This window comes from Cryptococcus neoformans, chromosome 4 (genome assembly GCF_000149385.1).
Source record: "Cryptococcus neoformans var. neoformans B-3501A chromosome 4, whole genome shotgun sequence".
Taxonomy (NCBI): domain Eukaryota; kingdom Fungi; phylum Basidiomycota; class Tremellomycetes; order Tremellales; family Cryptococcaceae; genus Cryptococcus; species Cryptococcus deneoformans.
The window spans coordinates 1,422,024-1,442,241 of NC_009180.1; the positions used below are offsets into that span (position 1 = coordinate 1,422,024).

Genomic DNA, 20,218 nt, shown 5'->3' on the forward strand with positions numbered 1-20,218 from the left:
CTTTTCATGTTTCTTGCCCGCATCGTTCTTCTGTGTTGGAATCATCCGTCCACTTCTTGGTTCAAGCTGTTTTTGGTCGCTGCAACACCCTCCTAATCTGGCATTCCTCATCCCGACCCCATAGCTCGCCTTATTCCCAGTACTTCCTCTCCGGAAATCTATCTGTCTCCCGGTAACCACCATCCCTTGCGCAATCCTACACACAGCGCGCGTGGTTCAACAAAATGTTGTCCTCTCTCCCTTCTCTATCTCGTCTTAGCCACATCGCCGATTCTTCCCATAGCCAGCAGGCCAACCAATATTCCACTCAGATCATGCCCTCTTCAAACCAGGTCCAGCCCTATCTCTCCGGACAAGTTGGCGTGCCTGTTCAGCAGGGAGTTTATCCTCAATTACCCGGTACTCAGCCTTACCCTCAAACACCGTACAACCCTTATGGCGGCACTGCACCTGGTATGGGCACAGTTGGAGCCCCAATCTCCCAGAACCAAGCTTTATCTCAGCCTTTTGCGCCTGGTTCTGGAGCCGTTGGACAGCCATACCCATCTCAGCCCGTCGCTCAGTGGAACCGGTATATCACCCCTCTGCAAGCGCCCCAGTCTCTTGAGAGTGTATCCAAGGACGAGGATCCTATCTATGGACCATTGGGAAGAGCTAGTGGGAAAGTTGAGAGAGGTTTGAGGGGCGATGTGGATATCAGTGCCGATTTGGAAGAGAAGCTTGGTCCTAGCGCGCGTGAGTGACTGAGAGTCCGAGATATTAATGGTTTTTCATCGCTGACATCTGCATTCTCGGTATTCACAGAAATCCAGGACCCTTACGCTGCTCCCCCTAGTGCTTCCGCGGCATACAAATGCTGCTCTGTCACCAAGCGCACTCCTCTCCCAGACGCTTTGCATCAAGAGCTCAACTGTCAGTAATGAAAATATGGGAGTGACTTTGAAACACATCAACTAACTGGCATGGGTGATTAGTTAAACATTTGACTGCTAAGATGGGACTTTTTGAAGAGATTGAGAGAGCATGGTTCACGGTTGACAACAAGTTGTTCTTATGGGACTACGGAGATGGGTTGGTTGGCATCTGGTTTAAACGGATCGGTCACTGAACATTTCATCTTAGTCGCGACTTCAGCCGCTATGACGAGCAAACGGATACCATCCAGGCCGTAGGCCTTGTCAAGGCCCGAAAAGGTAAGTTTAATATCCTTTTTCAGAGGTTGGGACGACGTATACTGAGGCTTGCTGCAGACGTTTTCGTGGATGATATTACCCATGTTCTTGTCATCTGTACTTCCACTAAAGCCACCCTTCTCGGTCTCTCACGGTCCCTGACATCTCGCGAGATCCTTCTGTATCACACCAATCTTACCGTTGATACTCCTACAGTGATGGTGGACATCAAGGGTACCGATGAGGGGAGGGTCTTCGTGCTTGGAGCTAACAAGGATCTCTATGAGCTTGACTACTCTTCTGACAGCTCATGGCTGTTTGGAAGTTCGACAAGTGTCAGACTGAAGAATAGGACCAGTGGAGGTGTGAGCAACTGGGTTCCAAGTGTTGTTGCGTCGAAAGGTAAGCTCGTTGCAACCCATTCTAGGAGTGTCTAATCGATTCCTTAAATTAGTGAAAGCTGGTATTGAATCATTTGCGGTGGATTCCCAGCAAAAGCGTCTCTACACTCTCCACACTGGTGGAGAGATTGAATTCTACGATGTCTCTGCAAACCGATTCGATCTTCGTTCCAAGTACAACAGATTGAAGCACGATCTGAACCGGGATCCCAGGGGCGGCGCCGTCACTATTGTTAGCATCTCTGCCATTGGTGGTCATGAAAGCAAAAGAGCCTGTCTAGTTGCCATCGCATCGAATGGTAAGTGAGTTGAAGTTTAGCTGCGGTGGTACTTAATATCACATTTAGGTGTTCGAGCCTATTTTGTATCTACACCCTCTTTTTACCCCATCATCTTGCGGGCCCCTCCACCTCTTCAACTTGGGCTTTCTGTATCTGACCAATCCATCTACACCTCTGGCACTTTTATCGCCGTGCAGTATGACCCCAACGCGCCTCTTACCCAGACTCACCTCACTTTTGCCATCCCTCAGTCCGGTCGACAATCAGCATTACGGGAGAACTATGAGACCCTTGAGCCTCCCGTGTTCCAAGAGTGGACTGCCACTGAGATCGTGCCTAGCCAAGTTTGGGCTATTGTAGAGTTGAGCGATGCGAACCCTAAGAACTCACCTGCCAGTTTGCGACGCTCAGATGGCCTTGCTCTGAGTGCTTTGCCGAGGCAGGCTGAAGCCGGCCCTAGAGGGTTCCTGGTGCTTGCAGCTAGCGGATTGTTCTGGGTCGATCAGCCCAGGCCAGTCGATATCTTGAAGGCGAACTTGGAAATTGAGAAGGATGTAGCTGTTAACACCATCCGTATGACGTAAGCGTACAGGCATTTTATCATGGCAAAACTGACTGTCAAGCAGGTTTGGAAAGACTCAGCTTGCTGCCATGGCTTTGCTGCTTGGTTCCACCCCCGAAACCAAGCATCCCGATCTTATTTCATCCCTTTCTACCATACTTCTTACATCTGGCGAACCCGTAGTCAAGGACAGTACTGGAGGCAAGACCATAACCTATTCTTCCCGACATGACGGTTTGGCCTTGGCTATAGCTAGATACCTCAGACCCATCTGGAGCGCCAAGGTGACGTTGCCTCTTGTGGGAGGAAAACAGATTTTGGGGATTAAGGAAACCGTCTTGAGCAAGGTTCAAGCTAATTTGGAGAGCTTGAGACGATATCTTGAAGAGTGGGTCCTTCCATGATCGTAATTGGAATCTTACTGACCGAAACTGTGTAGGCACCCTTTCCAGAGCTACCAAGTCGAAGGCGAAGCCAAGATCGCTTGGGCCCAAGAAGAAATGTCTCTCCACGGTCTTAATATCTTGCTTAAGCAGGCTGTTGAGGCGATTTCCTTCGTTCTGCTATTATCGGACTACAAGATTACTGACATCGTGGCCAAGTGGGTTGACTATGGCGCTAATAGGCGGAAATGGAAAACTAACGGTGAATCGTTATAGATGTGATCCTGTTACTCAATCGGCATTGGCAAGTTTGACCTTTGAGTCTCTTATCACTAGCTTAGACGGAAGGGCTGTTGCGCGAAAGCTTGTGACAGCTTTGATTGAGCAGCAAATCGGCCAAGAGCTAGGCGTAGGCATTTCTCGTTGAAGACTGTCGGCGTCGTACTGATGTCGTTGGCACAGATTGACACCTTGAGCGAAATCCTTCAGCAGCGGTGTGGAACCTTTATTCAACCCGGCGATGTCGTTCAGTACAAGGCGGAGGAGTCAATGCGACGTGCTGAAGCGACTCGCGACCCACTCGAAAAGACAGAGAGTCTTGCAGAGTCATTGCGCCTCTTTATCAGAGCTGCGGGAAGCATACCTATTCCTCGACTGCAAGAAGTGTCTGAGAGATACAGGACTCTCAACTATACTCTCGGTAAGTTTATCTTGTGGGCTGTGTGTGACAGGACCTTATGCTTTGTAGGCGCCATCGAACTTGCACTCCGCACTGCCAGTGATCTTGACCCTCATAAGAAGGCCATCGACTTCGTGCGCGACGGCGAGCACCCTGCTGACCCTAGAAAGGCGCTGTTTGAGGCGCGAAAGGAGTGCTACGCTGAGGTCATCAAGGCTTTGAAGGTGGCGGACGATCGATTGGATAAGGCAGTAGCGGAGGGTGACGCGGCTACTGCTACTCAAAATAGAAACGAAGCGTACGCTCTTGCTATAGCATCGGACGACGAACTTTTCCATTTCTACTTGTATGACTGGCAAGTGGAACGAGGTCTTCAAGAACAACTCCTTGAGGTGTGTCTAGGTGTCGTTTCTTTGAAGCCTTACTCATTGCACAAACCTTTAGTTCGATACACCCTTCATTGAAGATTACCTCAAGATCACCATCAGTAACGTTGAAGACAGGAGAGACTTGCTGTGGAAGTTCTATGCCCGACGAGAGCAGTACTTACCTGCCGCCGAGGCGCTCTCAAGTCTTGCTACCCGTCCAAGGTGAGTCCGCTTACTGCCTCTCAAAGTATCAGTTTAACGATCAAATTCCAGCCCTATGCCTCTTCACGACCGCCTTTATTACCTTGCCCAAGCGCTCACGTCTGCCAAGTCCGCCGCTTCGTTAGGTTCAGAAGATGTAGAGTTCACAAGCCGTCTTCAAGAGCAAATTGACGTCGCTCAAGTCCAGATGGAAGTGGCACGTGCAGTTGAGGTGCATCCTGAGATGACTGGCGAGGAGAAGCTAGAAGTCTTAGCGAGTCTGAACGATGGGCTGTTGCAGCTTGATGAAGTGAGTGTGGATAATTCGTAAAGAGGGACTCATGTTAACTATCATCAGCTGTACCAAAACTATGCTCGACCCTTTAGGCTCTACGAGCCTATCCTTTTGATCCTAAAGACCGCCGACACCCGCGTAGATGATGTCTGCGAGGCTGTCTGGAGACAATTGCTTGGCAGCGCGGGTAAGATCGGTGGAGCAGCTGGCGTTAGTGAAGTTGTCAAGAGTCTGGGACGCAGATACTTCCCTAGTGAAGCAGCTCCTATGGGTAAGTCGAATACATATCCTACATGTGTCTGCGTGCTGACAGGATGTATAGATATCATGATTCCTGTTGTGTATGCCGAGGCTGCTGGTTACCCAGGATCTCCTGGGTGGGCATCTACCACCTTGCTTGATGCGGGAGTTCCTTTGCGAGACCTTTGGGAGGCAGTTACTGGACTGTATGAAAACTCTGATGACGAGGAAAGAGAGTTTTATGCCGAACAGATCTCCATACTCGCCCAACGATGGATGTCACAAATGGATGAGATCCCTGCGGCGGAGGTAAGTGACTGTCATTTGCCTGGGGTATCAATAATAGCTTACTATCTTCCACAGATTGAACGTTTTGCTTCTGCTTATATCTTACGGACGAACGGGGCATCAGATGATTCTACTAGAGCAATCAGGGATAAGCTCCTTGCTGCTAAGCAGGCAGCAGTGAAATACTAGTGACAGTAACGTAGTAAATGACGTAGATGTAATAATGCCACAAGAAAATGCATAAATCTTTGGCCTAGCTTTAATCTGTACGAGTAGTAAGTAATGACTAAAGCGTTTATCGATTCGAAAGCCATCACTTTGTGATTCGTAGCGTATACGTTTTCACTTAATTTATACAATTAATCTATATGAGTATAAACCATCATTTTGAACCATACCACCACCCTGTTCCCGCAAGTATACATCCGCAGACGAAATTGACGGCAGAGTTGGAAAGTAAATCAATTCCTCCACCAATCCTCTTTACTCCTTCTACCCTTTGTGTTGAAGTATGATAGTTGGGGGACGCATCCGTTATGACCCGTTTATCCTCAACATTATAGTATGTAGATTGAAGGGTGGCTCCGAGTAAACTGTCCAATATACTGCCCAATAGCCCGAGGCTCGCACCAACAGCTACGAGTTCACCTGCCCAAGTCCATCCGCTGGTACGACAGGCGGGGTTCTCGATAAGTAGGTCAATGACTTGGGTGATGCCTATGGCAGCACCTCCAAAAGCTGATGCCCAGGTGCCTAACGAGGAAATGGCACCATTAGTCCCAGGAGGAACTCTTTGGAATGTAATGATATGGAGCGGCGGTAATGAAGAGAGGATTCCAAGTTCAGAGGCGAGCGTGTCGGCCAAGATAGTCGCGTTCAAGCTATACCAAGTCGTCAATGAATTAGACGTTATGAGCGTCCACTTGAGCATCTCACCCCAAAGATGTGTAAATTAAAGGCCTGGAAAGAGGATGAAGAGAGAGCACCACATTTGCTTTATCCAACTGAGACGCTGGGCCAAAACGGTAGAGTAAAGCGGCCACGAGGCCCGGGAGAGAACTGGCCAGCACCTACAATTTATAAGTGAGCCAAATTATCTGGATTGCACTACACCTCTAGTAAATAACTGCCCACCTGTATCCAAGTCCTGTTGCCACCTGACTTGCTCGGGTCCGGTCCGTCTTCAAGTTTCGCTTTCACGTCGGCTTTGACCTGAGTTGCGAGTCATTCACGATTCAATAGCAGGATGGGAGAAGATGATGCCACATACCTTAGTGGCTCTGGAGCCAATTAGATACATGCCGATCATCGTCACTCCGAATAACTTTACTGGGTTTGCAAGGTGACCATAGCCTACACAAAAGGCTGCAATGGCTCCTGATTGGGATAATGATCCCTTGCGGTATCCGTGAACACCTAGCACGCTTGCTATGAATGCCGCGCCGGGGTACACAGGCATATCAGAGAACATGATCTTCGGGCGATGAATATTCGCAGTTGTGCGATTGGTCGGGGACTCTGTCGAAAAAGCATGATGATAAAATGAGTAGACCTCACCTCGCGCACCTCGCTCCTGTCCGTCGTTCGGCTTGTAAGAGTGCTGCTGACGTCAAGAGATAAGATAGCAACAATCCAACAAGTTTCGTTTGTTGATGGATGCCTGCATCGGGTTTGTGTCCTCTGCCCCAGCTCCATCATTTTCAAACAGCATATATAAGTACATGATTCTAACAAATGAATATAATGCAGTTATTCGCTAATCCTTGACAGTGCTCTCAAGACTCGTGAGATCACGTAAAATACCAAAATTATAAAGGGCAGTTTATATGATACAATTTAGCACAAGTACAATCATGACGCAAAACTTTTTTGATTAACCTTCTGCACGGTCATCAAGATCCTTCCCATCTACTCTGTGTCCGATTTCGGTTCCCTAACTGAATCTCGGAAGGATGGGTACCGCCTGCCCCATAGTATTTTTCCAGCTATCTCACCTACTTCCGTCTATCCATCACCGCTGTCTTCAGATGATGAGGTCGTCCTACCACCTCCTTGTTCATATTCAGAAGCGTCGTCTTCTTGACTATACTCATAATTATCGATATATGTCATCGGCTCCTTGGCAGGGCTGCTAGCATCCAACATATGCTTCATTTTGACATCATCGTCATTTTCCTGCCACGCTGCCATAACAGGATGATCTGGAGTAGCACAAAAGTCTATAATCTCCTCACGAAGGCGTTTTAATTCCCGTACGGATCGACAAGGTCGTGGAAGGGCAGTACATTGGAGGAGGTATGACGGAACGGACATGGGAAGGGGGAGGGGTGTTGGCGGGGAGAGTCGACGGAGCGAGGAAGGAAGCAGCATGGGACGAGGTCGATCATTTGTCTTTGCATGAATTTTTGTGATGTGCTGTGGATATGTGATTAGCGGAGCTATATGCATCAGGATCAGGGCAGAAAACATACTCTAGCCAAGGTATTTGCCGAAGGGCAAGCATATCGACACCCTATGATAAATGATTAGTCATGAACCTCATGAGAAGGTATAAATACTGACAGCCATATGGACAGATCAGTTTACCGGACACATGCTTCGATAACATGTGCTGTAGAAGCTTTTCCTTGGTAGTGAAGCATGGTTCATCACACTTTCTCCACAAGCACCTACGGCGATAAGTCAGCCCTGCCCATACCCGTTTGACCATTAGACGCACTTATAAAGATATTCATTAGGGACGGCCTCAGTTTTCATCCTACCACCCTTGTATCCAGTAAAGATCCAGCTGCTCATACCTAGCTGCATTTTCCACGTATCTTTCGCTCCTTCCTCATTCGCCAGATGCCTGTGCACGTGCATCCCTAGTGTATTCTCACTTCCGAGGACAGCATTGCAGTCATCCCATCGACACTCCCTTGCAGTGCATCTATCAAGCAACGTCTCGTTGAGAACATCCTGATACATTTCGGGGACGGGAGGGACGCCCGGAGGTAATCGGGAAGCCAGTGGCGAAGGAGATCGGACACGGACGTTGTACGGTGAGCCCTCGCGGGGAATAACAGTGTAAAGAGTTCGAAGGGAGCTCCGAGATGTGGCGGCTTGTGTAGATCGTTGGTAGTCAGCCATTCCGTGTGGGGCAGCCATTGGTGGAGGCTCTCGGTGAGCTTTTTCGCGTCCAGCTGGATGCTTAAGCTCGTCTTCTGAGGCATCATCTTCAGAGGGATCTGTAAATCTGATTAGTCACATTACCTCTCATCAGCTTAATTACATACTGTAGATGCCCCGTTGGATCAACCTGCGCCTCCTTGCTTTACTGATAGGTAAAACAACTGACAACCTGTCCAAGGAATCATGAGACTTATCGCGCCATGACCAAGCTTGGAGATTCTTAGACTTCAAAGAAGCGAGAGGAATTTCTGGAGAGGACCATGTCTCAGTAAATCTCTCCTCTGTACTGGAGCGGCTAAGAACAATATCAAGCGAAGCAGGTGTGGATTCCCTATCGACCGTCAGCTGATAGCGCATCAAAAGTTCGTCAGCCTGATCAGCCCCAGAGGGACCAACGACGGCCCTAGACTCATCTGGCCACTGATCGCTAACAGTGATGACACCGTTTTCATCAACCTGCGCAGATCTCAAACCAATAGATGAAGGTCCCGCTCCTGGATCGGCCCTTACGGCTGGATCCGGTTCATCAAATTTAATGTCAACTTCTATTTTGACTGTTTGGGCGGGAGAATTTGGGGACAACGTAGGACTTTTTGACAGGAAGAGGGGTTCCCGTACTTGCCCGAAAGATGGCTGCAAAAGTCGCGTTGCCTGAGAAGATACAGATGAACTCCGATCACGGGGCCTTGCAACGAGATTTTTGGAATCGACAGAGGAATCGCCGTCGGCACGCATCTCTCGGTCATCTGGCTCTTCTTCCTGTCGTCCAAAGTCCAATGCGTCAAACAAAGGGGTCGATTGATTAGGGAGCCCCTCAATGTCTTCAATGACAGCAGGGGGAAAGAGCCCGGAGGAGATGTTGATAACCTTCTTGATCTTTCGGGGTGCCCGGGGCTCGGACGTCCTGGCTGGGGGAACATGAGCGAGAGAGATTTCAGGTGGGACGGGTGCCTGTTTCCTCTTGCGAGAGGTAGCAGGCCCTTTCCGTTTCTTCAAGGGTCTAGCTGGGGGATCGCTTCCATGTACAGATGCAAATAGCTTCTTTCGCGCAGCAGAAGGGTAAGAATCAGACTTGACACCAGAAGGTAGGGGAAGCGGCACTTTGGGCTGCTCGCGCGGCTCTTCTAATAATGGGACGGAAGATGGTTTGGGATCGCTGGGGCGCGAAGATTCGGCGACGGGCGCATCGTCGATAGGTTGCGTTTTAGGAGTAGGCTCGATCGCGACAGCATCGGCAGTAGCTGATTCAACGGTCGCAGGCTCGATCGCGACAGCATCGACAGTAGCTGATTCAACGGTCGCAGGCTCGACTGTGACAGCATCGACAGTAGCTGATCCAACAGTCGCTGCCATTGCGCTCTTTGGTGGCTCGGCATCGGACGATGCTGTCGACTCACTTATACTGTCAGTCAAGCCTTTATTCATCTTGAAAAGTGATAACAGATGTTTTGGCAATCTGAAATGCTTAGGCTCGTTGTCGTCATCAGCCTGAGCATCATGTTGCACTTTGTGCCCAACGGCGGAGATACCGGCACTTTTATGCCGACCCTCTGCCGACCCGGAAAGGTTACTGCTGATATGGTTATGGGGATCTCCCGAAAACTTTTTGGCTTCCATCTCTGCCCTTGCGGCAAGAAAAGCCTCGGATTGACTAAGGGGTTTTCCTTGAAGAGACTGAAGAGCAGACGCGCTTTGGATATTGGCAGCGACATGAGCTACACCTGGATGAGATAATGCAATTTGTTGTGCTGGCTGGTTGCCATGATATTTCCTAGGGGGGATGACTGAAGTACCCTTACTTTCGCTTCTATGCATGGACGTTGGACCTTGTGGAAGGTTGATCGCCTCCTGCTTGCCGTTAATGACAGAAACAGGCGTTGATTGACGACTAACGGGGCGCGACCCAGGACGCCTAGTGCGAGGATCGACAGGTGCACGAGGGTCGAGGGGCACATCAGGGTCGATCGGAGCACGAGAAGCAAAGAGCGCACGAGGTTTTATCGATGTACGAGAGTCAGTAACGACTCGAGAGCCAACAGGCATGCGAGGATCAACCGGAAAAAGAGTGTCACACGAGACACGAGGTTCAGCTGGGATACGGGGATCGCTTGGGATGCGAGGATCAAAGGGGACACGCCGGCCGACCGGGACAGGGGGGTGTACAGGGATTGTAGGGGGAAGCGCCGATCCGACATTAGGTAGTGTTGTGACCGTCTGGGTCGCCGGCGATTGATCAGAGATAGAACCCATGGATAGGCCTTCAACAGATTCAGGAGGCAGAGAATTCGGGCGGTTTCTCCTCACTCCGCTGCCTGATGCAACGGGACCCGGACCAGCAGTCGAAGAACTTGGAGCGCTGGGACCATCGAGACCACTGGGAACCGCGCCTTCCGGGTATCCAAAAGGTCTAGAGGGTAATGGGAAGGGGACTCGCTCTGGAACTGGGTGGTCCTGTGAAGGCAGAGATTGTCGTATCCGACTACGCTTGGCTTTTTGTTTAGGAGGCCGCGAAGTTGGCACGGACTTGATTCCTTTAATTTCAGGTGTATGCGACTCCGGGGAAGCCAATATATTCGACTTCCTTTTATGAGGATTCGCGGGATGATGGGCTTGACGCTGTGCACGAATAGCAGAAACGAATCGACCGGCATCATAATTCTCAAGGCTGAAAGCTTGTGTGAGAGTGCCGGCGTCCAACTCTACTCTGTTTGGATTATTAACAGGTCGATCTGGTGGGTGCAGGTGATTGACGGGAGGTACTGATTCTGGCGGCGGATTAAGGGGTGGAGTCGGTGGTCGGGGAGAGGCGGTGGGTGGAGGCGATGCTAAATTGGGAGGCAGGGGGGGAGTTGGCGGTCGATCCGATGGCGGATGAGCAGGTGATGGCAGTGGAAGGGGAGGGGTAGGTGGCCTAGAAACCTCTACAGGCTCATCTAAAGGCGGCATATGTGACGAAGGTTCTGGCGATTCTCGTCTGAGGGGGATGGTGGTAATTCGTTCGGATGAGCCTGTCCCATCATTCGCATTTGCCTTTGGCAACGGTCCTTCTCTGTCGGCCTCTGTAGCATGCAGATGCAAGGGTTGTAAAGGAGGATGCTCAGGAAGTCCAAAGGTTTGCGCTTTGTTCGAAGAATCACGGTAAGAATCTACATTCATTCGATTGAAAGAACGATACGCACCCGGGTGCGCGGCACTGAGACGGCGTGTTGCTGATAACTGGGAATGCGGACCTGCGCCTCTTTGCAGCATGGCGTCAAGAGAGGAAGGCGGTGGCTGCGGAGAAGGCGGCCGAGTTGCCCATCTGGGACGATTTGGAGATGGGTAGACAGGGTTAGGAGATACTAAGCTCGTCCTCGGAGGGGAAAGCGATTGGGGCAGCGGTTGGTGAGACATCGGTGGAGGCAGAGCCTGAATGGGAGGGAATGGAGCAGCATTGGACAGAGAAGAAGAGCGTGAAGAAGGTGGCGACGAGCGGACAGACCACGTGGGACCTAGCTTTTTATTGGGCGGAGAGCTTCGTAGAATTTGGGATACGGGCGGTATGGGGGTGGTTGTGGTGAGGGGAGGCAAGGTGCTTGTGTATGAATCTGCTGTGGCGGGCGGAGGCGAAGTGCGCTGATGGTCTTGGTGGAGGCCGTGCTGGTACCCGTCCTGTTGGGGCCATCTGTAGAGGGATTGTGAGACAATTAGGCAAGCGCTGATTGCGAACTCACTGGTGGCCGCTGTTCATGACTTGTGATGGCGGACTCGGCGGTAAATCGGGAGCATCTCATGAGGTCGGCGCCGATGAGACTAGCAGATGGTGCGGCTGCTAATCGCCGCGCTAGTGGAGGCTGCGGAGGGGCGTAGTACAAGGTCAAAGTGCTCAATGCAGCAGCGTAAACTCACCGGCACACATTATCGAGCAGCAATAATAAATCGTCGAAACCACCACCAGCAGCGGCGGCGGTGTGCGACGCGATCAATCACAAATAACCAATACCACGTGTGCCCCTCGGGATCAAAACTATCACCTACATCCTCTCCCTTCTCGTCGATCCAGCCAACCATCTGCAGCGCATTCAACCAGTCTCTCTCTGCTCCACAGTAATCAGCACAATGGCAGGCCCAGGTGCGTTCAGCTTGCCTCCGCGGGCCGGATACGATGGCTAACCCACTTGGTCCCAGGATTCCACCCCCATCCTCCTTCCCTTCTCCACCGCGGTCTCGCCAAGGCTCTCGGTGCCAGCATGTGGTTCTTCATCTTCTATCGTGCTAGGTGAGTTGCAGTCCTCACATTCGATCAAGTCTAGTGTGAGGTCGTGAGATGTAAAAAGATGAATGGAGGAGTGAAGGGACTCGTGATATTTAAGAACGAATGCTAACATGATTTTACAGACAAGACGGTCCCGCCCTCATCGTTAGTTATTTTCCCTTTCAACACGTTTGAACCCCCTCTTCGACTGTATCCCGCCTATCAAGAAGATATTGCGCCAAAATAGCATGAGTAACCGCTGACGATTGTACTGTAGGGTCTCAGACATCCTTGGGACGGACACGGACACGGACACGGTGACGAGGGTCACCACTAGGTGTGCATACGTATGGGATGTATAGGGATATGATAATGCCTGAGACGCGGGAAAATTACTGAAAATCAAGCCGGGGGTGAAACAGCATTTCTATGGCCCACAAAATTGTTTGACGTCGGGCAATACATCTGAATCTATGGCAGTAACTACCCTTTGACATACCATCACTCATCCATCGAATGCGTCTTCTTGGCCTCAAAATGTAATGACCAAGTACTTAACAATTTTCGTCGATTCACCTCTTCTCCAGTCATCCTATGAAACCATGTCAGCTCAAACGTCACATCATCATGCAACAACCGGCTATTGAACTTACGATTGGCCATACGTCAATGGACTCAAGAAGAGATACACTCCGATCACAACGACAAGCAGACCAGCAATCACCATTTTGGCTGATTTGTTCAGTTTGGCACGCACTGCTGGCCGCAGTCTTGTGGTCGGACCGGCAATACTGATGGGATAGTTGACAGCCTCAATGAGGATAAAGTTCATCACCGAGCCGGCAACGAGGACGGAAGCAAGATGAGCGGGAAGGTAGTGGTGCAAGAAACGTTGTCGATTCATGAGATAGAACGGAAAGTAGTGGAACGCCCAGGCCCCGAGGAAGAATCCAGTATTGCGATACAAACGGTTTCGTACACCTGCACAAGAGTTGTCAGCACAACTTGGCATGATAAGAGAAAGACGGCGCTTACCATCCTCGATAGGATGTATTCCTCGCCTCCTCGCAAGCATATCCGCCGCGACAACTCCGACGTAGACGGACACAGAGACAGCACAGATCCACCAAGCAAGGAGGTTTCCGATCATATAGATTTGTTGCTGACCCTCATTACGTGTCCAGAAACTGATACCACTCAAGCAGAACGGCCATTCGATGGGTGTAGACTGGTAAGGATGAGTGGAAGTAAGACCCGCATTGTGCTGAAGCATAAGAACTTGGAGCTCAAACCACTTTTTGATGAATGCACGCTTCTTGACGGCTTTGGGCTCGACATGAACCGTACGGTTCTTGAAGTCGAAACCCTGCCCATCCTCCACGATGTCATTAACAAACCAGAGAGTCGATCTTTCGGCGGCATTCTTGTTGCCGTTCACCTCCTGCTGACCGAATGCCCACTCAGGAAGCGCTTTAGGGTGTGTCCAAAGAGCGACCTTTGTAGGTACGTGGATAAGTCTAAAGTGCCCAGACAAGGTCTTCCACGCTTCACCATCATGAGCGTCGTCGAGCACCATTTTGAACAAGGTATCGTTTCTTTTGTCTTCCTTGTCGGGAGAAACAGTCGTGAACTCTTGGTTGGTCGGCATAAGAGGTGAAGCCACATCGTGCGTAAGCAACAAGGTCTGCGTGTTGACATGCTTCAGTTGAATGACATCGTTGTGTCGCACGATCCTGCCACGACCAGACTCGGGGATTTCCTTGGTAGGGATGACTTGCCAGTGGTTGTTGGTGTCGTTGTGGGGATAGCAAGTGACTTGCTGGCCTTGGGAACTGATACGGCCGTCATCATACCTCAAAGGGTATCGTTCTTCGTGAGAGTGGAGGTATTGCTTCGTGTCCTTGTGGCGTAAAGAGATAGTATCGTAGTATCGGATTTCTTTATAATGTCAAGACCATCAGGAAGCGCTTGGAACTTGCTAGCAAGAATACTCACCTTGAGCGTTCAACAGCAACTCATTCCCTTCCAGAGTTTCCTGGAAAGCAGGGCTCATAAAACTGTCACCAGGACCGGAAAACTTGAGAATCTTGAAGTGCACCCAGAAGAAAGACAGGTAAACGAAGAATGGTACGATTACCAGTCCGATGGCACGGTAACAGAAATGCCTGGTCCAGTAGGACTAGGGGATCATAAGCTACTGCGACTATCGCTAATCGAGATATATTCCACATACCATAGAATGCCCCTTTTTGATGTCCAAAATCTCCCACAAGTCCCAAATAACAGCAGCGCCGACTGTCGCAAAGGTGAACAAGCCCACCATCTTACATCCCAAAGTACAAGCCAGCCAAAATCCAGTGGCAAGCAACCATCCCCACCAAGCCCGGGAAAATTCTTGATATCTGTATTGGTGGAATTTCACGTAGCAAAAAAGGGAAAGGGCCATGAAGAGGACGAGATGGGCGTCAAGGAGAATGAGTCGGGTCTGGGTAATGTGGCCGTTGTCAAATAGGATCAGAGCCGCAGAAAAAGCAGCAATGCCGACGGGATAGCCAGATTCTCGCATGATGGCGTAAACAACGGGGATCGTGAGAGTGCCGAGGATCGCACAGAAGCTTCTCATCCCAACGTAGGGAACCTGCCTTTTTGTTAAACGCTCTTCCTGGAGGTTCTTTATGGGAAAGTTGAATTTACGTACACTAGCCTCTGTATAGCTATCGCCAATTTGATCAAACCCAAAGTTCCCATCAAACCCAACAAACCAAGCCGCCAAACCATTCAACATCTTTGCCAGAGGTGGATGAACATCGAAATAATACTCCCTCTTGATGTATTGAGCTGCAAAGGACCCAAAGTGGACTTCATCAAAGACGACTTGGTCCGGATGGGCAATGCGCCAGAATCGGACGATACAGGCGACGACGGTCAATGCGGTTGCTGTTGACCAAGATATGATGTACTCATGACGGAGATATGGGGCTGAAAGGGGTGGTTTGGGAGTACGTTGCTGTTTTGTTTTTGTTTTTTGAAAGGTATAAACTGATCAGTCTCTATCATTATAACTTGGGACGAGTTGCAGATTCACCTTGTCGTCGTCGCTGTAAGACCTGACGGGGAGAGATGGGGACTCATTCCTGTCCGTGCGCCTCTTGCGAGGAGCGAGAGACATATTTAGAGATGGAATTGGGATGGTAGGTAGAAGAACAAAGGACTCTGATATATATCTGTCGGGAGAGCACGAACAAAGAAAGATGGCCGGCGACGAAGCGGTGAGCGCGGCTGCAAACGAAGTTGCGGCGACAACGCGACAAGTTCTTTAACGCGACCGATTTCGTTGTGATGTGGCAGGTTTGACTGGCGTTGAAATGGGTCTTTACAATCACTTGAAGACTTGTACTGCATTCTGCTGTCCACGTTGATGATTTGCCAATGGCAGAAGACGCATTGTATGCACGGAAGGTGAAATGGCATACTTGTACAATGTAATAAACGCGGGCTGGTAGGGTATGGCCGGGCAAGGAAGAAGTCAATGCAGTATCGGGAATGCCCTTACGTTGACAAGTATGGTGACTCTCTTGCCCTGTCTACTCCGAGCCATAGTGATGGTCTTAGTACAAGAACGTAAAAGCGCTTTAGGCTGAGCTTATGTACAACGACGTTGAACGAGTGCAGGAACGCGAGAGGAACGATGATGGACCCGTTGGGAGCCGCCCTGACCAGCGTGGGAATCCTGAGCCACCGTGTTGTACATTGGGTGACGTCATGGTCGTCGCAGCTATGACGGTGGGTTATCGATGGTGACATTTCTGCAAGCGGGTGGCCCCTCACAGGCTGGCTGGGAGAGATGATGAGGAGTGCCCATCTGATACACCCGTATATTACTCGGCTCCATCTCGTCAATTCTTCCTTCCCACATACACTTTAATCACACACCAAATAATGAGAGTAACGAAGACCCTTCTCTACACGTTTCTCGCAGTAGCTGCCACCTCGGATGCCAAACTCTTCGGCAAGGAGAAGCGTGAGTGCCATCCCGCCACTTTCACAACACACGACTAAGCAGGCTATAGCTGCATATGAAGACTGGTCGCTCGACAAATCTGTCGCGTTCTTGAAAGAACAGGGAGTGGCTATCAAGGATTCGGCAACTCTCCCCGAGATTCAAAAGCAGGTCGCTGCCCATGCAGATGCTGCCGCCAAGGTAGGTGTTTCTGGGACCACAATATTCTGGATTCGTTTTGACATGAAGTGAAGTGGGGTGCAGGCTCTGCTGGGGCCGCCCAGGGTTACTATGAAGGTGTCAGCGAAAAGTTGCTCAGCACCTGGACAGAGAGCCAGTTGAGAGAATGGCTGCTGGAACAGGGAGTTGTGTCCCCATCCTCCGGGAGGGAAGAGCTCCTCGTCAAAGCTAAGCAACAGTAAGTCATATCTAGTCTATAACTTTGAAGACACAGTTCCTTAAAAGTCTCAAATGCAGTCTTTCCGCCGCCTCCACTGCTGTCTATGGTCATCCCACCGCCCAGGCGGCCTCTTCCGTTTCCTCCGCTGCTAACGGATACTATAATGCTGCTGCCAGCCAGGCTGTTCATGCTTCTGCCACGGTTCAGAAAGCCTTTGACGACGCCAAGGACTACATTTTCTCTACGTGGGACGACAACCAGCTCCGAACTTGGCTTGAAGAGCATAACGTTGTTTCCACTCCCGAGCCTACTGGACGTGCCGCTCTTCTTAACAATGTTCGTGTCGCTTACTTGAAGGTTACCGACCCCTTCTACGAAGCTTGGTCCACTAGCCGAATCCATGAATGGCTCGTTGAGCATGGTATCGTCCACCCCGAGCCTACCGCCAGGGAGAAGCTTTTGGAACTTATGAAGGATAACTATTACGACGCCAAGGACACTGCCTACTCCAGGTGGTCTGACAGTCAAATGAGAGATTGGTTGATCTCCGAAGGTGTCATGTAAGTCCTCACACGTCCCCTTTGGTTTCGTCCAGGGTGGAACTTTTATTGACTCGAAAATGGTTGTGTTGACGTTTCTTTGAAGCAGCACTGAGGCTGCTGAACTCAAGAGAGAAAAGTACGAGAAACTTTTGGATGAACACTACACTCGAGCCAAGTCTACTGTCTGGAGTGGCTGGGAAGACTCTGAGATCCGAGATTACCTTGTTCAACACGGTTACATCAAGTCCGACTATGAGGCCAAGCGTGACGATCTCATCAACCTTATCAGCAACAAGTACCACGGCGCCACTTCTGCTCCCTACCTTGCTTGGCCTGATGCGAGACTCCGTGCTCAGTTGAGAAGCTACGGTATTGACGACACCAAGTTCAGCGGTCGTCAGTCTCTTCTCCACGAGGTCCGAAGTAAGTTTCTTTTTAGACCGAGCCTCTTATGTCAGTACAAACTGACGTGCTTGCCAGTCCACTACGTCCAATCTCAGAACAAGGTTGAACAGATTCTTGCTGCCATCCGAGAGACTATCAGCCACGGTGTCGAGTTTGCCGAGGACAAGCTTTCCAATGTCCTTGAGGTGAGTTGGATTTCATTTCGTCCCATATGAAAAAATCAATTGAACTGATCACATTTTCTCAGATCCTTACTGCTTCCAAGTTGACCGCTGAGGAGAAGCTCGACCGGGCTTATGCCTCTGTCTCTTCTGTCTATCAGGCTGCTATCACCTCTGCTAGCTCTGCCGCCAACGCTTACGCGTCTAGCGCCTCTTCTGCTGCTTCTGTCGCTTCTGTCAGCGCAATATCCTCTGCCTCTAGCGCTTCTGCTGCGGCCGAGTCTGCCGCCTATTCCATTTCCAGCAGCCTCTACTCTCAGGCATCTGCCGCTTCCAAGGCCGCTGCCAAGTCTGCCAACAGTCCCGCCTTGACCAGCTCTGCCTCTGCTGCCAGCAAGTCGGCTTCCAGCCATGCCCACTACGCCTCTTCCTCTGCTGCTTCCGTCGCTTCATCCGTCTCCCACGCTGCCTCTCTTGCAGCCCATTCTGCTTCCCTCTCCGCCTCTTCTGCCTCCAAGGCTGCTTCCCTCTCTGCCGTGTCTGCTACCAATGCCGCTGCTGAGTCTTCTGCAAGTCTCTCCAGAAGCTTGAGCAGTGCCTATACCCAGGCTAGCAAGAGTGCCTTCAGTGCTAGTGCTGTTGCTGCGAGCAAGGCATCGTCTGCCAGCAAGAGTGCTGCTTCCTACTCTTCTTCCCTCAGCAGTGTCAGCGCGTCCGCCAGCAAGAGCGCCAAGAACGAGCTCTAAGTGGGATACGACGAAGATGTTAATGATGAGCAAGGATGCGGAGTCGAGTAGACAGTCCATTTGTGTGGATTAGACGAGGATGGAAGAAAGGAAAATTGGAAGCCGTGAGAAGTATTTACGTTAGCCTTTAGCAATTGTGTCGATTAGTTTTTACTGTTTTATAGCCTACTTCGCCTTATCATGCAAAAAATGCTACTGATCGAGCAAGGAGATCGGTTTAACGATTGGCACGTTAGCCCTGGTTGTATTTAAGATGCTTTTTAAAACTGGTTTGCACTTCAGTAAACGAATGAAGCAGCTGTCAAATACGTAGTAGTATGTTGTAAAAAGTCTGACGGCTGTAGGTATGCATTTGGTAATAAGTGCCACACTCGCGGAGTTGAACAAAATCCCCGGTGACCTCCATCTCCTTCATGTGTGTTGATAATCCCGAGCTATCTAGAGGGATTCGGCACGCTCTTCTCGCTGCTATTCTCTATTGACATCCTCTCTGCGACCCTCTTCTGTATCCATCCATACAAACTGTTAAAATGTCAACAGAAGACCTTTTGAAAGACAAGTTCTACCTTCGGTGAGTGTTAGGAGATGTATGCTGTGAAGAAGCTTGCTGACTTGAGGCTTGAATTGCAGTTACTAGTGAGTGTCGTCAGACAATGATCAGGATATCAGGAAGGCAAGGGTCCTGTGTAAGATCATGGAGTTGACGAAACACGTAGCACTGGTCATCAAGGTGCACATGGACATGAGTTCCTTGAGTTCGAATACTCCTACGGTGAGTCCATTTGTAGGAGAGGGTGATAAAAATGTGTGGTAATACCTTTGATACTGACAGCGACTCATAAGGACGTATTCGATATGCCAACAACTCCAACTACCGAAATGACAGTCTTATTCGAAAAGAGAGTACGTGGTGTTTTACGTCTGCCGGGTTGGAAAAGGGGATTGAGAAAAAGAAGAAAGAGTTTGTCAAGGTGGTTGGATGGAAGGGGAAGCAAATCGAAGCTTGGCAGTTGCGAATCGTTGAGGCGGGTGTGGGGGAAATAAAGAGGGGATATGGGGACGTGAGACGAGAAAATATGCTAATGGACTGCAGTGTTCGTCTCCCCCGCCGTTGTCGACGAATTGAAGAGAATTGTTCGAGAGAGTGAAATCACAAAGTGAGTTTTGTTTGGCATGCCCTCCTATCACGGTGCTGATGCAAAACCATAAACTCCTAGAGAAGATGATGTGGCATGGCCTAGGAAGAACGTCGTTGGAAAGCAAGAACTCGAAGTCAGAATAGATAAGGAACATATCTCATTCGAGGTATGCTCTCACATCTTTTAAAAGTTCTGCCTTATTCCTTTCTGACCGGAACTTCGATGTAGACTGCCAAGATCGGTGCTCTTGCGGAAGTGAATGATTCTAGTGACCCTGATGGATTACGAGTATTTTACTACTTGATCCAGGATCTTAAAGTGGGTATTGTATGACGCCGCTTGTGAATATCAAACTGACTTGACTTCCTTAGTGTTTCATTTTTGCCCTCATTCAGATGCACTTCAAGATCAAGCCTAGTACGTTTAAATCATCTGAAAGTCTGAAACATTTTCTAATGATCATTTGCAGTCCAATCCTAAACAAAATGTACTCATGAGTAGAAAGATAGTTTGTCGATTTTATATACCTTGGCGATAGCATGCATGTATA

The 20,218-nt window shown here is 49.9% G+C and overlaps 7 protein-coding genes across 7 annotated transcripts; 4 read left to right on the plus strand and 3 right to left on the minus strand.

The window, feature by feature from the left end:
* Positions 1-224: 224 nt before the first annotated feature.
* On the plus strand, positions 225-5,059 carry CNBD5020 (hypothetical protein; the record flags this gene model as incomplete). The annotated part of the gene is made up of 17 exons (XM_770680.1): positions 225-735; positions 805-912; positions 975-1,071; positions 1,123-1,193; positions 1,251-1,574; positions 1,627-1,872; positions 1,921-2,434; positions 2,481-2,804; positions 2,856-3,017; positions 3,076-3,208; positions 3,262-3,499; positions 3,548-3,870; positions 3,923-4,068; positions 4,120-4,357; positions 4,406-4,613; positions 4,665-4,891; positions 4,946-5,059. The coding sequence occupies 17 exons, from the start codon at positions 225-227 to the stop codon at positions 5,057-5,059; spliced, it is 3,984 nt and encodes a 1,327-aa protein (XP_775773.1).
* Positions 5,060-5,252: 193 nt separating this feature from the next.
* CNBD5030 (hypothetical protein) lies at positions 5,253-6,341 on the minus strand (the record flags this gene model as incomplete). The annotated part of the gene is made up of 4 exons (XM_770681.1): positions 5,253-5,751; positions 5,807-5,940; positions 6,005-6,082; positions 6,141-6,341. 4 exons carry the CDS (start codon positions 6,339-6,341, stop codon positions 5,253-5,255), a joined length of 912 nt encoding a protein of 303 aa, XP_775774.1.
* Positions 6,342-6,874: 533 nt separating this feature from the next.
* CNBD5040 (hypothetical protein) lies at positions 6,875-11,771 on the minus strand (the record flags this gene model as incomplete). The annotated part of the gene is made up of 7 exons (XM_770682.1): positions 6,875-7,285; positions 7,342-7,382; positions 7,433-7,539; positions 7,590-8,097; positions 8,146-9,372; positions 9,439-11,705; positions 11,755-11,771. 7 exons carry the CDS (start codon positions 11,769-11,771, stop codon positions 6,875-6,877), a joined length of 4,578 nt encoding a protein of 1,525 aa, XP_775775.1.
* A 368-nt stretch (positions 11,772-12,139) lies between these two features.
* Positions 12,140-12,612, plus strand: CNBD5050 (hypothetical protein; the record flags this gene model as incomplete). Its single annotated transcript, XM_770683.1, has 4 exons — positions 12,140-12,152; positions 12,209-12,299; positions 12,419-12,440; positions 12,553-12,612. 4 exons carry the CDS (start codon positions 12,140-12,142, stop codon positions 12,610-12,612), a joined length of 186 nt encoding a protein of 61 aa, XP_775776.1.
* A 164-nt stretch (positions 12,613-12,776) lies between these two features.
* CNBD5060 (hypothetical protein) lies at positions 12,777-15,444 on the minus strand (the record flags this gene model as incomplete). Its single annotated transcript, XM_770684.1, has 7 exons — positions 12,777-12,867; positions 12,929-13,256; positions 13,311-14,213; positions 14,271-14,454; positions 14,509-14,913; positions 14,974-15,282; positions 15,361-15,444. 7 exons carry the CDS (start codon positions 15,442-15,444, stop codon positions 12,777-12,779), a joined length of 2,304 nt encoding a protein of 767 aa, XP_775777.1.
* Positions 15,445-16,214: 770 nt separating this feature from the next.
* Positions 16,215-18,529, plus strand: CNBD5070 (hypothetical protein; the record flags this gene model as incomplete). The annotated part of the gene is made up of 7 exons (XM_770685.1): positions 16,215-16,296; positions 16,346-16,476; positions 16,530-16,693; positions 16,753-17,235; positions 17,321-17,640; positions 17,698-17,807; positions 17,870-18,529. The coding sequence occupies 7 exons, from the start codon at positions 16,215-16,217 to the stop codon at positions 18,527-18,529; spliced, it is 1,950 nt and encodes a 649-aa protein (XP_775778.1).
* Positions 18,530-19,059: 530 nt separating this feature from the next.
* Positions 19,060-20,177, plus strand: CNBD5080 (hypothetical protein; the record flags this gene model as incomplete). The annotated part of the gene is made up of 9 exons (XM_770686.1): positions 19,060-19,100; positions 19,160-19,165; positions 19,246-19,301; positions 19,373-19,558; positions 19,623-19,686; positions 19,747-19,834; positions 19,897-19,986; positions 20,040-20,085; positions 20,170-20,177. 9 exons carry the CDS (start codon positions 19,060-19,062, stop codon positions 20,175-20,177), a joined length of 585 nt encoding a protein of 194 aa, XP_775779.1.
* Between the last annotated feature and the right edge of the window lie 41 nt (positions 20,178-20,218).